Raw genomic sequence first — 16,014 nt, forward strand, 5'->3', positions numbered from 1 at the left:
GACAAAAAACAAAAACGCTTTTCAACGACCCATAACAGGAACGGCAACAAACCAGGGAAGGGAACGGGAGAGGGAGAGGGGAACACCCTTGATTGGCCAGCAAGTCCTTCAATGACAGGACAGGAGAACGGAGGAACGGAATGACCTCAGAGCAAAGACAACAAACCCAAACAGCCGCCGGACGATCGAAGCGGAACCACGATCCGACCAAAGGGGGGTGAAAGCAAGCCAAAGACCGACCTCAGAGGCGACGTATCGCCGGAGACAGGTTAGAGGAGGAACCCATCTCCGGCGATAGAATAGGGGGAGCAGGTGAGGATGTGTGTGGTAGGGGTGGCGGCGGCTCAAAAGAAATTAGGGTTGTTTTGTTTTTGGGTTTAGAGAGAAGGGGGACGTTTTTAGAGAGAAGGACGATATAATTAATTATCAACTTTTCCTTAATTTAGGTAACCTTTTATTTAGGAAAAATTACAACTTACCACCATGTATTCTCCGTATTTTACGACTTATCACCATGTATTTTGATTTTTACAACTTACCACCGCCTTTTATCGTATATATCCGAATTCCCACCGTATTTTATTTCCGACTTTCATTTTTCTTAATCCCCGACTTATTTAAGTGAATTAACCTATAAATGACCAAAATACCCTTATCTAAACAAAAGACAAACATAATTAAAACCCCAAAAGAATCAAAATCAAGCAAAATACCAAGTTAAATTATCTTTTAATTTTAAGAAATCAAAATTTGACAATCAAACACCAAATAATTCACTTAAACTCCACCATCTTCTTTGATTTCATTCATCACCACCACCACCACCACCGAAACATCTCTCGCACCGCCATCGCCACTTCACCACTCGCCCCACGATCTCCATCACCAACGCCATTTCAGTATCTTCACTGCGCACCTTTAACTCAACCACAACCAAAATTAAAGAAGCTCGCAAGTGAAACGCTGTGATAGATAAAACAACCTTGAGCAAAAAATTGCCACTACCATTACCCCTACCCACGAAATCCCCTTCTCCACCCACGAAAACCCTAGATCTAAGGATTTTTGTCGGTGGAGGAGAAGGTTCCATGGGTTACTGGTGATGTTCCATAAAAAATAAAAATTGATTGCGGTGCCGCAAATGTAAATCGTGTTGCGTTGGATAGAGCCGCCAAGGGTAGATGGTGGAAGAGTGGTTCGGCCGTCCTGGTGTTCTGATTTTTGGGGTGTTTAATTGTCAGGATTTCTTATTTTTATATGGATGAAAGTATTTTTTTTTTTATTGTTTTGATTTTGATATGGGATATCTTTGATTGTTTCACTTTTGATTTTGATTGGATTTTGATTTTGATTTGGGTTTATCTTTGATTGTTTTGTTTTTGTATTTGATTTTGATTTGGAGACTCAAGAGCAAGTTTGGGGAGGATAATTGTAGGGGTATTATGGTCATTAATAAGGTTATTCACTTAAAAAAGTTGGGAATTAAGAAAAATGAAGGTCGGGAATGAAATACGGTGGGAATTCGGATATATACGATAAAAGGCGGTGGTAAGTTGTAAAAATCAAAATACATGGTGGTAAGTTTTAAAATACGGAAAATACATGGTGGCAAGTTGTAATTTTTCCTTTTATCTATAAATACTATTAAAAGGGTAAACTAAATCCCCAATTAAAAGCCACGTCAGAAATGCCACCTAGACCTACAAAATGCCACCTTGCAAAAAAAAACCCACGTCACCAACTTCACCCATCGTTACCTTGCTCATCACCTGCTAGGCTGCTACCGTCTACCGACAATCGACATAGACGACTACTCCGACATAGACCATATTTCACCGTCATTTCTTTATCCCCCTCCTTAGCTTCTTAATCCCTTTTTTTAGTCAACTCACATAAATCACCTAGGTACCCAACCTCCAAAATATTATCTCCCCCGATTTGTCTTTCGCACTGTTGCCGTGATGGCCAGTTTGGAGAGCCCTCTCGATGCCGCTGGCTTAGGATTCTATTCAGCCCATGATCTCCGTCTTCGGCCGCCAGGTGCTACTTCTGTGCGGGGTTGGTGGCGGTTCCGCTTATCGGAGGTGTTACTGCCTTAAATTTATTACGCCTTTTCTTCAATCTCCCCTTCTTACGGTTACTAGCTCCTGTATTCATGACACTTAATTGTCGTCTGTCTGCCTCCCTAAATTGATTACTCCATATAATATGATTAAATTTGGATAGGATAAACCTCCCGTCTTCACGCACAAAATCCTCAATATGATTAAATTTAGATAGGATAAACCTCCCGTCTTCACGAACAAAATCTCAACCATCCCTTCTCATCGACGTCGAAATCATCAATCATCCTTTCTTGTATGCTTTACTCAATTATTTTGCATTTGGCGAGCTCATTTTTTTTGCTACTTATTCTCTAGCATTACATTTCAATCAATTTCTGCCGACTTTTCCCGATTTGATGCGTAACTGATTGAAATATGTTCAAAATTTCAGCCTATTTTATGTGTAATCCCATTTAATTACATGCTGCTTGCTTTGTTTTGTTTTCATTTTGTGATTGCCAATGTTCATGAGTTTGAAGCTGTGGTGTTAATTATGATCTAAGTGTGTTAATTGATAGTTGACTAGACTTTCCCAGTTGGGTTATTATGATACAATAATAGCATGAGACGGTCTTTCAATAGATTTTTCGTATGTCGGTCTGGTTTCTGTGCGGGGTTGGTGGCGTTTCCGGCTCATCGAAGGTAACAAGTGGACTGAACTTTACTCAGCCCAACCTCTGAAGCACCTCTCCAACATCTAACTTTAGGCATATTTGCATATTTACCATTATTGATTCAATTAAGGCTTATTTAGTTCTTAACTAATCGATGCCCGTATGTTTATTGTGTTTATAATTAGTCGATGGCCTGATCTTCAATGTGTTGTTTTTTGATGTTATTTTGTCTGCAGATTCGACTTACTTGTGCGTCATTCGTTTCGTCCGTGTTTGCGTATTTGGGGATTGTGCTTTACCTTCAACTTCGTTCTTCCTAATATACTCGATTCGGTGTAATTTTTTTCTTTGCTTTCTGTTGATTTTATTTGAAGTTTGGTATTCTACAAAAGTGTTCTTGACCCACCTTTTTGTTTGGCACTCTGTATAGCAATTGAACCCAAAGAAGTTGTGGGAAAGTAGCGTAATCGTTTGCTTAAAATGGAAGACAAAAATAAACGAAAAACAGGTAGAAATGGTAAGTGTGTGGTCATATTTTTGCATCAGTATAGCATCTCACCCAGTTACCGTATATGATAATTTATTACCACGGCTTATATTCTACGAACTCCATGCTGTATGCGCGTATTTCCGATTCATTTTCGTTGCACTTTGTACTTTGCTCATGTGGCCACCATATGATGTTATCTTGGCCGATCAAGTCTCCATCGGCATACCTGTATTGAAGCTCACAAGGTGTGCGGTCTTATTTTTGCATGAGTATAGGATCTCAATAAATGGGCCATTTGTTGTAAGAGCCATTTTCAAATAGTTAGCAATACACGTGACATTACCATGACCTTAACTACTACATACCCAACGCCGGGAGTCAGAACCAGGTAATAACCATACCTCAATCCTCATTGATAAACAAAGTTCTGAACTTTAATTGTCGTTCTATGTTTCACGTTTTTAACTTGCACAACTAAGCAGCCTAACAGACCACTTGCCTCGTAATCTGTTTACTACCATTCGGGCAACAAGTGGAAACTTTACTAGACACTACCTTTGCAGCACCTCCAACGTCTAATTTTAGGCATATTTCCAATTATTTGTTTAATTATGGTCTATTTAACATGTCTACTGACCTCTTTCACCAAAATTTAAACCGACAGTTTTAATATGGAGCAGTAGCCATATTATAACAGATAGTGTCGAGTATGAGTTCTATAACCTTCTTGAGTCGCACGTCATCCCTAAGGCGTCTGCTGCTGAGTCTAAGGTGTTTTATAACAAGATGAAGGGTGACTATCACAGGTACCTTGCTGAGTTTAAGACCGGTGCTGAAAGAAAGGAAGCTGCTGAGATCAGTAATGCAACACATGTACTTTTGAACTTGTGAACAAGGATTCTCATCTCACTGTAAGCTCTTGATATATGTTCACTGTAAGTACTTTATGTTCACTTTTTGTTTTAAGTTCTTTGATTATGTCCAGTCTAACTAAAAGATCAGTAATGTAACACATGTACTTTTTCCTCAATGTATCATGTTCATCTTGCTGCAAATCACAAAAATGAAATATGTAATTTGTAAGTTAATAATGTTGATGGACGAAAGGTTCAAGAAAAGGCTGAAAGTATTGGTGCATATTGTCAGCAATTGGACAGAATATTGGTCTTATTATCGTGGATTCCATAGATTTTGTATCTATAGATATCAGTGAGTCGGTTTACAAGCCTGGAGACGTCACAATGTACTTAAAATTCCAAGGATATTAGGGAAATGTTCAACTACGACTCTCTAAATGTAACAATAATTCAAGTTTGGGGAAGGTATAAGTATTATTCTATCTTATTTTCAGTTATGCTATTAATATTCTCCATATTAAACTTATATCAATTGAATTATATGTTCTATATATTCGTTTAGAGCTTTTTTTTTTTACCGAAACAGTTTCTTACATGACTATGGGAGATCACTTCAAGTAACTGAAGAAGGTGTTGGCTTCATGTGCCCTGTGCAACTTAGTTCTTACTTGTATAACCCAAGGGTTATGGAAGATTATGTTAATAATGTCTTGAAAATCCAACAAGATAAGAAATATATGATGGGTGCGGTGCATTCTATGAGAAGTAAGTTTAATTTCTGAAGTTCTTTTAATTGATTGTTTAGTTATTTCGTAGAGTTAACTTAAGCGGATATACTTGTATAGCAAGTATTGGTTGTTGGTTGTTATTTGCCCTTGGGACAATGTGGTATATATTTTGGACTCAAGAGACAACTTGACTTGAAGATCAAAGAAAATCTACAATTGTAAGCTAAGTTTCTTGCGTATGATATATCTTAAATTATTGTCGCAAAAGGAAAAATGGTAAATTATTTTTCATGTTTATATTTTCAGGGCATGGATTGTGTATAGTGTTGTTGCTGGAAGGCGTCATCCACATAAAAAAAAAATGAACTTACAGTGAATTTGATTGAGGTAAATAACATTATTAACTTTTTAACTCTTTAGTATCTACTTAAGTTATATGAGTTAGATTAACTCATACCACCTTTTTTTCATATAATTTTAGTATCCTCAACAATCTGGAGACTTTGAGTGTGGATATTACGTCATGAAATGGATGTACGACATAACCGTATCCTACTCTACCCGTCAAGAGAGCTTAATAGAGGTATTTCCTATCTTCTAATAAAGTTTTTGTGATTTAAAAATAACTATAGGCGTAGCTACTAACCCACTGTTATTATTACCTTTTTATCTGATAGTGTGTTTCGAAGTAAGAATGACGACTGAAGATATAGACCAAGTTCGTGAGTTTTGGTCTCAGAAATGTATAGAAGCGATGTAGTTTGTTTTGATTTTATGTTGAACATTTGTAGCAAGATATCGATGGGTTGTACAATTGTAGCCAGATATATTGAGAAAATCATTCTACTGGTACTCAAAATTTTGCAGGTGTATAATTTTGGATTAATCACTTTGTAATGAGGTGTTGTAAATTTCCGACAGCTATTATTAATTTATTATTCAAATCATTTGATGGTCTCACCCTTTATTTGGAATTGTCATGTATCTGAATTTCCAATATTTTTTTTCTTAAAAATTTTCACATTACGCATCGGTCGTAAAATAATAATAACTGATGTTAAAAACAAGCTTTGACATCGGTTCTAGAAAAGCAGCCGGTGTAATATATATACCTTTGGCATCGGTTATTAAAAGGAAGCGATGACAAAGGTGTACCTGCTATAGCATCATTTGTTCAGTGTATCCGATGCTAAAAGTACTCTTTAGCATCGGTTTCATAACCGATACCAATGTGCCTATCAAATGCATATACGCCATGGGAACCTCCATGAACCGATGCCAAAGGGTGCTATACAAACGGTGCCGTAGGGTGTTGTTCTATTGATGTCGTCAATCATGAAGGTTGCATTAATGGTCATATTAAATTATTAATAGCTCCTCAAGCATTCACAAATACCCGCGTTTTTGTTTGATTCTATTTTGGTTTATTGAAGAGTTTTACGATGCTTTGTCAGCTTACGTGGAGAGAGGGGGGAGGGGAGATTAACAGGGATTTATTGGTAGAAAATGTGTATATGAGATCAAAAATTAAGACCGCGCAGGAGGAATAGGGTCGTATATACTACCGACAAACCAAAAGCAGCAAAACCCGTGAATCCACGGGTGCCAAAACTAGTTTATAATTAAAAGATAAAATTAAAGGATCTTGTAACAAAAAATAATATTTACCGTTGACTACAAGCTCATCAAATCTTCTAGCCTTTTCTTCCAAGATTAGTAGCCGAGCGTATTCGACAGTTTGTGTAGAGGAATCGATTTCAACAACTGAGGATGCCATACTGATGACTGATTGAGTAGTGAAAATGGGAGGGAATGAGTGAAGTAGTGAGAAATAAAATGAGTGTATGTAATTAGGTCAAAGACGACTCAAGGTAGGTAGACTTTTTATATGCGCAAAATAGATGACTCACACAATGCTAAGAGCATCTACAATGAGCTCTTCACCATTTCTCATGAAAATTAGAGAAAAATAGTTGGAAATAGGGCAGAGGAAGAATGAAGATAGCATGAACATATATCAGAAGTTAAGAGGCTAATAATCAAGTCAGAGGTTGGCGGAGAGAGAACTTAGCTACACATAGTGATATTTAGGTGAAATGCAAATTAATTGATTATACAAATGATGCAGAAAGCTACAGTTATATGGCCGACTATAATCGGCTGTAAAAAAGTGGTCGGAGATTTGCTACAATGCCTGTGTTACTAAATTCTCTGTTGAAAAGATCGTTGTCTCTTTGACTGTATCATTTCATGTTTATTGCAGATGAGATGATTTACCACACTTAAACAGTCAATTTAGATATCTATAAATCTGAAATGTAGGGATTGCTGAGAGATCCCCTTTATCCTAGAATTTCATCACAATATTTCATCACAATATTTTTCTCAACCATAAATATTTTCCGTGACAATATTTATTTAATTTCAAATAAAAATACTCCCTCTATTTCTTTATATATGACGTTTTGCATTTACGAGGTAAATATTTGATTTTAATATTTACAAAAATATATTTGTTCAAAAAATATAAAGATGATACCATTAAATTTCTTACGAAAAACTCTTTCATATGAGTATGCATATCATAATATTTAGTTTTATATTTTAAGAGATATTGAAAAGAGAAGGGAGTGTCTCGAAATATGAGAAAGTTATATATAAAAAAACAGAGGGAGTATTTGATTACCTCGACCCATATCCGCCTCGCCCAATTCCAAATCCAATTTCGTAGATTCCCAAACGAACTTTTGGAATTGAATTTTAAATTGAATGCAAAACATTTTGATTTCTACAATTAAAATCATGAAAATGAATCAATTTCGTGTTTCGAAACACTAAGGGGCGTTTGGTTCAATAGCATGGAATGGAATGGATTGGAATATGAACCCGTAATGGTATGGGGTTCTAAATCCATTCTTTTATAAATTTGTTTGGTTCATCTAAAATTGTAGAAGAGAGGAATGGAGTTAAATACCAAGGGGGAAAGTTTGGTATGAGATTCTAGGGGGTTGGAATGGAGTTAGAATCCATTGTGAGTATCTAACTCCATTCCAAAAGACTCCAACCAAACATTGGAATGGAGCAAATCCATTCCAAGAGAGCCAACCAAACACCCCCTAAGTTATTTCTCCTTTTCCACATATTCTACATTCCTACTACATGTTAGAGTATAAAACCGATCTTAAAACCATCGGCTTAAGCTTTGGTTAAGATGATTCATTGACATGATATGAGAGTTAGAGGGACGTTCGTATGAAAAACCCGATCTGATATTGCCCCTAATTAATTTAGCTACCACCATATTCATCGAGATCGTGGGAAGGAGTATGTCGTAACCCAAACCCATAAACTTCTCGTCGAGTTCCGCTTTACATAAAACGGACCTTGACGAAAAAGACCTTGTAATTTGCGATTTAACTCATAAACGAATAAACGACGTTCCATTTTTATCCTTCATAGACTCATAGTTCAGATCATTCTTCAGTTGTCCTCTACTTCAACTTCATGGCCGTAAATCCGCCATTAAAGCTCCAAAATTAGAGCTCCAAACTGCTAAATTCATCCGAATTCATCTCACCTTATACGGTTTAAATCCGGGTTTGTTTATGTATCTCATCTCTCTATTGCATCTCACGTTGCACATTTTGTTTAACGATTCTTAAATTGCTATAATTTTGTGTTTATTTTGCAATTAGTATAGGAATTTGGGTTTATATACCATCAATTGTAAAACCCTAAACTCATTTCCCTCAGGGTTTAAGCTATAGTTGACATTTCTGGAATTTAATTCAATCTATTGGGTGATCGAAAGATCAAAATTTGGGAGATTTGATATAAAATGAGTTTGATTCCGAGATTTAGGCAACATTTGCGAACTGGGTTGATGTCAAAATTCTATTTTGAATCAGTAATTGGTGCAAAGCCCTTAAACCCTAATTTTGTGATATGTCGAAACTACGGGCAACCGGCGAGGAAAGTGGAGGAAGAGGAATTAGAAGAAGTGGAAATTGATCCTAGGAGACTTCCTGCTGATTATGATCATGCTATGTTTGACCCAACTTGCCATAGGAGTCCGCCTAGTGACCGGGTTTTTAAGCTGGTTGATGAGGTGGCGTTGCTTACATTAAGGGAGGCGGCTGAGTTGGCATCCATTTTGATGAAGAAGATGGCGATGACAGAAGCGCCAGTTATTGGAGTTTTGAAGGCTGGGGCAGTTGCTGGGTTGGGTCAAATGGGGGCGAGTGGGCCTGGTACTGATGCTCAAGAAGAGAAGGTTCCCGAGAAGACTGTTTTTGAGTTGAAATTGGAGGCGTATGAAAGTAGTTCCAAGATTAAAGTTATCAAAGAGATTAGGACGTTTACTGATTTGGGGTTGAAGGAGGCGAAGGCCTTGGTGGAGAAGACACCTTCTATTTTTAAGACGGGTGTGTCTAAGGAAGAAGCTCTACAGATAATCGAGAAGATGAAAGCCGTTGGTGCTAATGTTGTTATGGAGTGAATTTGGTAATCCAGTTTCAGTTACTGAGGTAGGGTTTTGAAAATTTTATCACCTTATCAGTTAAGTTCTTATCCCTTTTACTTACTGCACTTACGTGAGAAACAAGAATGTAGCCGCTCTTTTTGCTGTTGGAGTATTGGAGTCTTCCTCATTTCTGTTGTAGTTGAAAGCTAAATGTTTGGCCAGAATGGCGGGATGAATGGTTTCTGAGTCAGGTGTTTATCTACACCTTTGTACTTGGCCATTGTTCGCCATCTTGTAGACAAAGGATACTCTGCAACTGCTGACTTTGATCGTTACAAATAAACTTAGTCTATTGTTACTTTGTCTTTTTTCGGAATTATTTTATGATCTCCTTATAGAAATTGATTTTGGTAAAGTTATAGTGTGATGTATGTCTTTTGCCTGCAATATCACTGTCTCTTTTTTCCGAGATACTGTGAAGTACCTTGTTTTGCTTCATCTAGGAAGTATTAGTTTTGTTTTCAATTATATTGGCTTGCTCCGGGGCTTGTATTGGGAAAAACCGGACTTTCGTGATGATGTCTTGTTGAAACTATTCACTAGCTTTTGATGAGGTAAATTCTCTAATTTCAGTGAAGTAAACTTTGACCTGGCACATGGCAAACTGATTGGGTTCAGGCAAGTTTTTTAGGATCACGGTTTGACTCAAGTCTTCTACATCTTAGTTCGTGTTCAGTTTATTTTGTGAAATTATAAACTCGCCATCAGTTTTTTTTTTTAAATGAATTTAAATTCAGATTGATCTAGAACAAGAAGAAATAATTTTCCAGTTTTTGTTTTATGAATTTAAGTGTTCACCTGTTTTTTACCAAATGATGATGATAAATATTGCTTCATCATGGTTTTTGTAAGCATTATTAGTGGCTTTTGTTTCATTATAAAATGCCAATTCCATGTAATCTTGGTTGTTATTATTATGATCCTACACACTGGAGTGCCGATATTAGTGCTAAAATTCGTTCTGCACATAAAGTTATTGAAGTACTTAGGTAAGTTAGGTTGAAGGGGAGGAAGATTATATATCGGTGAAGATTATCATCTAATGTTGCTGCCTACCCTTTTAAGGAGGGTTTTGGGTTAATATCACGTTTTTTCATGTACAAGACTTTTCCGTCATCCGAGATTTCAGGGCCATACCAGTTACAGAGTAGTAGATTTTGAGAGGTTTATTAAATGCTGATCTTATTGGGTTTCATACTTTTGATTACAAGTCATTTTTTGTCATGTTGTAGTAGGATGTTGGGGTTGGATTATAAGTCGGAAAGAGGGTATCTTGGGGTGGAATATTATGGTAGAACAGTGAGTTTTAAGACTTTACCAGTTGGGATCCATATGGTTCAGCTTAAGTTTTTGATGTCGTCTATTGAAACCGCTAAGAGGGTTATGGAGTTAAAGGTGAAATACGAGGGGAAGAATTAAGGGGTGAATTGTTCTTGTTCAAGTTGTAACCCGTGTTAGAAGTCAAGGGGAGGACGTGCTGGCGATTCAAAGGGAGATTGTTCATATTGTTAAAGGAGACTAATGAAAAGTATGGTTAATCAGGTTATGAACCAATTGTTTTTGTCAAAGCGGCCGTTTCAACTTTGGAAAAGGCTGCTCATTATGCAATATTTGACTGTTGCATGCTCAACTGTTTGAGGGATGGAATATTAATTGGGTTCCTTGTGTCGTCAAGCGAGTCCAATTCTGGGCTCATTGGAAGGCAAACGGAGTGTTATAATTGTCTCGGAGTTTGTTGGTTGTTCACCAGCAAGTAGTGGGGCAATAAGGGTCAAATCCATGGATTGTGGAACAACTTGGTGAATTTAATGCACAAAGCGAACAGAATGAGTGACATCTGACATGAAGAAACACCTAAGACTGTTGGTTACTTCGAAATGGCGTATGACAACACTAGCAATAGGTTGATTCTACTGGACTATGATGGTACGTTGACATCGTTATCATCAGGGTAGATGAAATGATCCAGGAAATAATGTCTTCATTGTGAGCGGAAGAGATACAGGTGCTCGGCAATTGGTTCTCCCTCTGTGACAAGCTTTTGGGTTATCAGCAGAACATGCTACTTGGTTCGTTAACCACAATTTCTCATATTATTAGACTGTTTGAATTACACACATAAATGAGGCGTGTTAAATACTGACGAGTATTTGGAGTTTGGACAGGTCTTACGTACAGTGAGGGGATCTCGTACAAGACTCGCTGATTTTGAATTGATTTCTTTCTTGGTGTTTTGCAAATTTGTATATACATCACTCATCCTAGTAGTTTCTTTTCTTTTTCTGTAGGTGGAGTAGTAGCTCTTTATGGGAATTAAGCATGCGAGGAATGGATATCGATTAGAAAAACATTGTCATACCGGTTATGGAGAATTATGCAGAAGCTACAGATGGATCTTTCATAAAGGAAGCTGCATTGGAGTGCCCGCTAGGTAACTGGTGGTGCGTGATAGGCCGTAAACCACACACACTCACACAGACTAGGTTAGTGTGATTTTGGTGAGATGATAGGACCTGCCTCACTGTTAATTGCTCCTACTGGTGGTTAAACTTGAGACCATGATTTCAAATCGGCTACAACAGGTCGACACCACAATCATGACCTTAATAAGGTTTGAAGCTTCATGCAGCTGCATTTTTAGGTCGTATCAATCACATCTGTAGGCTGTAGTGCAACCACTGAGATAAGGCCATGACTACCGACTTTTTTATCTATAAATCTGATAGATTATATCTGCTGGCTTTTTATTTTAGGGTCTGAGCAAAGGTATTGCTGTGGAAAAACTCATAGCAACAATGTGGAACAAGGGTAAAATGCCGGATTTTGTATTATGCATCGGGGGGTCTGACGAAGACATGTTTGAGGGTATTGGATGGGCCACTTCCGACCCGTTATCGACTGAAAACCTGGAATTATTTGCCTGCACTGTGGGTCAGAAACCGAGGATGGCTAGGTATTATCTCGAAGACTTGCGCTGGTTAAGGGTTTATAGCTGCAGTGTCATCTATGCCACAGGAACCTAAGCCTGGGTATATGTTAGATGCGTTGGACGCTTTCGTATGTTATATAAAATGCATAATTTCTGTAGGAGATTCGGTGACATGTCCGATATTCATCAATTTAGCCTTAAAAAGGCCTCGCCTGTAAACACCTTAAAGAAACGAGGAGCAGTACACATTTACTCATTAGCTACTCGCAAAAGGTCATCAAATGAGTGTGTGACCCTTTCCCGATTGTAAGTTGAAGGCGGAAATAATAATGCTCTCCTTAAAAAAGGATTCGTTCCAGTACACTATACAGCCGATTGCAAACCTGCTACAATTGTAAGAAATAATAACCGCGAAAGGGGTAAACAACCCCTTAAGTGTACTTCAACGTGAGATTAAGCCCCTTAAGTTTGATTTGGAGTAAACAACCCCCTTAACTTTCCTATAAAGTGAAATCAAGCCCCTTTTATTTTTCCGGCCAAAATCTCATCGGATTTTTCAATTTCTCACAAATTTTTCATATCGGTGTACAAATTAGGTATAAATTTCACTCCTTATTACTTTATACATGTAGATGTACCGCAATGTTTATAGCGTCTTGAAAAAACACACGATCATACTCTTGATATTAACAATCAAAATGCCGACTAAAATGCGTGAATGAAGAATAATTATGAATTCCAGTAATTGCGCACTCAATAGTCGTAGAATATATTTTTCCCTACCAACACCCTTGAATGATGCTAAGAATAATAGCTGTATCTTCAACAATTTAATTTGTAATTTTGGAGAGGAAGACCAATTTGGCAAACCACGGATTTGATCTTAGATTACCGGGCAAACAACTCGACAGTTTTTGAGGATCATCATCACCGCTCTTACTTGATGACAGGAGCACACAAATGAAAAAGTAAACGTATCCGAGAGAAATTTATACCTAATATGTACACCGATATGAGAAATTGGTGAGAATTTGAAAAATCCGGTGAGATTTTGACCGGAAAAATAAAAAGGGCTTGATTTCACTTTATAGCAAAGTTAAGGGGTTATTTACTCCAAATCAAATTTAAGGGGCTTAATCTCACGTAAAAGTAAACTTAAGGGGTTGATAACTTTTGAGGAAAATCTTGCAATGTCTATCTATTTACGAACTACTACCATCGACTGGATTTGTTTGACGGTCTTACAAAAACTCCCGACAAATATGGTATACATGTCTCCTATCTTAAGCTAACAGAGTTATCGGAAAAACCCACCTACAATTATCTACCATTTTAACGGGCGTAAATTAAACCCTACGATGGTCGATTCGAAGGGCCATTTCCTAACAAGAAACTTTTTAATAATTTTAACCGCAGAAATTAAAGTCCATTTGTTACAATTCTTGTTTTACATAGTACAAAAGTACACAACGTTCTAAATAGCAAGCCTTATAGGAGCCGCCAACAAATCTCCCGTGTGACAGGCATACCTGTCACTAGCTTGCGACGTAGGGAGTGGATATCGGTTCAAATCAGACCGGATCGAAGACTGAAATATTATCTGTTCATAAATTTCGAAAATTAGTCATAATATATTTAAATATAGGTCCATTCGTCTGGACTGAAATTAACCGGTCTTTGATCGGACCGTACCGAAACCCAAAATTTCAAAAAGTGTAGGCCGAGTACTGGACCTAAATGAAACTGGTCCAGGTTCGGTCCAAACTAAATGGTCCGGGCCGGTCCATTTATACGGTCTAGACCGCAACTTGCTCAGCCTTAGCGACGAGTCAAGTACTACGCGTATAGGTAGATAAGACAAAACAGATTCATACTCCTTACCCGTTATGCTTTTGTTTTATCTACCTCACGTCCTCAAATGGGTAATATTTAAGCCGATGAAAATTAAACAATTAAAAAGTGTTTGCATGTGTGTGTTTGAAAAGCGGGAAAGTGGTAAATCAGTAAGGCCCTATTCTTTTGGACTGAAATTGTTTGAACTCAATCAATCAACTCAATCAATTTAATGGAGCTGAACAATCAATCGAATCGAATCAAAATAATAATAAAAAGATTATACTACTACTAATAATAACAATAATACCAATAATAATAATAATAATAATAATAATAATAATAATAATAATAATAATAATAATAAATGCTATAATAATATTATTCATTAATAATAATAATATATGAATATAATATAATAATAATAATAATAATCTAATAAGATATATAAAAAACAAAAAAAATAATATGATAATAAATATAGTAATAATGTTAATAATATATTAGTAATATAAATGATAACATTATTAATAATAATATAATATATAAATAATAATAACTAAAAAAATAATATAATAATAATATGATGAGAATAATAATAATAATAATAATAATAATAATAATAATAATAATAATAATAATAATAATAATAATAATAATAATAATAATAGGTCTAATATAAGAACTTATTAATATAACAATACTAAATATAATAATAATAATAATAATAATAATAATAATAAATATGTGATTAATAATATTAATAGTAATGAATATATTAATACAATAATAAATATAATATAATAACATATTAATATAATAATATTAAATATAATAATAATAAATATATTAATAAAATAATAAATATAATAATAATAATAATAATAATAAATTTATTAAATATAAATATAATAATATAAACAATAAAAATTAATTATTAATAAATATAATAGTAATATAATAAATATAAAAATAATATAATTATATAATAATAATAATTACAATCGTAAATAAATTAATATAATAATAATGGTATCAATAAGATATAAAATAAGAATAATAATATTAATGTTGAAATAAAAAAATATGAACTGAACTGAACTAAAATAATAATAATAATAACAACAAATTAACAATAATAATAACAACAATAATAACAACAACAACAACAACAACAACAACAATAATAATAATAATAATAATAATAATAATAATAATAGCTGATGGAGGAGAGGCTATCTTGCATGCTTTGTATCGGCTCATTGAGGCTCGTGGTGCTGAGGTGAGATTTTTTATGCTGCTGGTCGATTTCCAAAATGCTTTCAACCTTGTTGATCGTACGACCATGCTTCTGGAAGTCCGCCGTCGTTGCCCGATTCTTTCCCGTTGGGTGGAGTTCTGTTACTCCAGCCCTGCCCGTCTTTTTTATGGGGAGCATTGCTTGTGGTCTTGTCAGGGTGTCCAGCAGGGTGATCCCTTGGGTCCTTTGCTTTTCGCTTTGGTTTTGCATCCCTTGGTGTGCATAATTCGGGATTCTTTTGACCTTACTTTGCAGGCATGGTACTTGGATGATGGCACCATCGTTGGGAACACTTTGGAGGTGGGAAGGTTTTTGGATTTGATTATAGCTGATGGCCCTCGTTTTGGACTGCATCTTAATGTCTCCAAGTCGGAGGTCTTTTGGCCTGTTGAGGATCCTCGGAGTCGGCTTCCCGGGGTTTTCCCCACTTCTATTGCTCGGCCCATGCGTGGTGTTACAGTTTTGGGTGGATTTGTCAGTACTTGTCCTGGTTTTGGCATGAGATTGTGGCGAAGAGAGTGACTAAGACCATTGAGCTAATGGACTTGTTTGCGAAGATTGAGAACACGCAATGTGAGTTGCTTCTGCTTAGAACTTGTACTGGTATTTCTAAGCTCTATTTCTCTCTTCGTACTT

At 36.1% G+C, this 16,014-nt stretch overlaps 1 protein-coding gene, 1 long non-coding RNA gene and 1 pseudogene across 18 annotated transcripts; all 3 read left to right on the plus strand.

Annotated features, from left to right (window-relative positions):
* The first annotated feature begins 1,667 nt into the window (after nucleotides 1-1,667).
* On the plus strand, nucleotides 1,668-5,741 carry LOC141606316 (uncharacterized). 17 transcript variants are annotated; one of them, XR_012526669.1, is made up of 8 exons: nucleotides 1,672-2,084; nucleotides 2,956-3,054; nucleotides 3,150-3,236; nucleotides 4,016-4,831; nucleotides 4,912-5,012; nucleotides 5,101-5,181; nucleotides 5,276-5,377; nucleotides 5,472-5,741. It is a non-coding gene; the product is annotated as an uncharacterized LOC141606316 (long non-coding RNA). The 17 variants fall into 17 exon arrangements; XR_012526665.1 differs by having other exon boundaries at nucleotides 1,669-2,084; nucleotides 2,956-4,144; nucleotides 4,317-4,831; XR_012526666.1 differs by having other exon boundaries at nucleotides 1,669-2,084; nucleotides 2,956-4,144; nucleotides 4,356-4,831.
* A 2,394-nt stretch (nucleotides 5,742-8,135) lies between these two features.
* Nucleotides 8,136-12,555, plus strand: LOC141606318 (uncharacterized). Its single transcript, XM_074425404.1, has 2 exons — nucleotides 8,136-9,320; nucleotides 11,605-12,555. The coding sequence occupies exon 1, from the start codon at nucleotides 8,633-8,635 to the stop codon at nucleotides 9,290-9,292; it is 660 nt and encodes a 219-aa protein (XP_074281505.1). The 5' UTR covers nucleotides 8,136-8,632; the 3' UTR covers nucleotides 9,293-9,320; nucleotides 11,605-12,555.
* On the plus strand, nucleotides 10,048-11,157 carry LOC141608490 (putative alpha,alpha-trehalose-phosphate synthase [UDP-forming] 11; annotated as a pseudogene).
* Nucleotides 12,556-16,014: the final 3,459 nt, after the last annotated feature.

The sequence above is a fragment of the Silene latifolia genome, chromosome 10 (assembly GCF_048544455.1).
Source record: "Silene latifolia isolate original U9 population chromosome 10, ASM4854445v1, whole genome shotgun sequence".
Lineage (NCBI taxonomy): Eukaryota > Viridiplantae > Streptophyta > Magnoliopsida > Caryophyllales > Caryophyllaceae > Silene > Silene latifolia.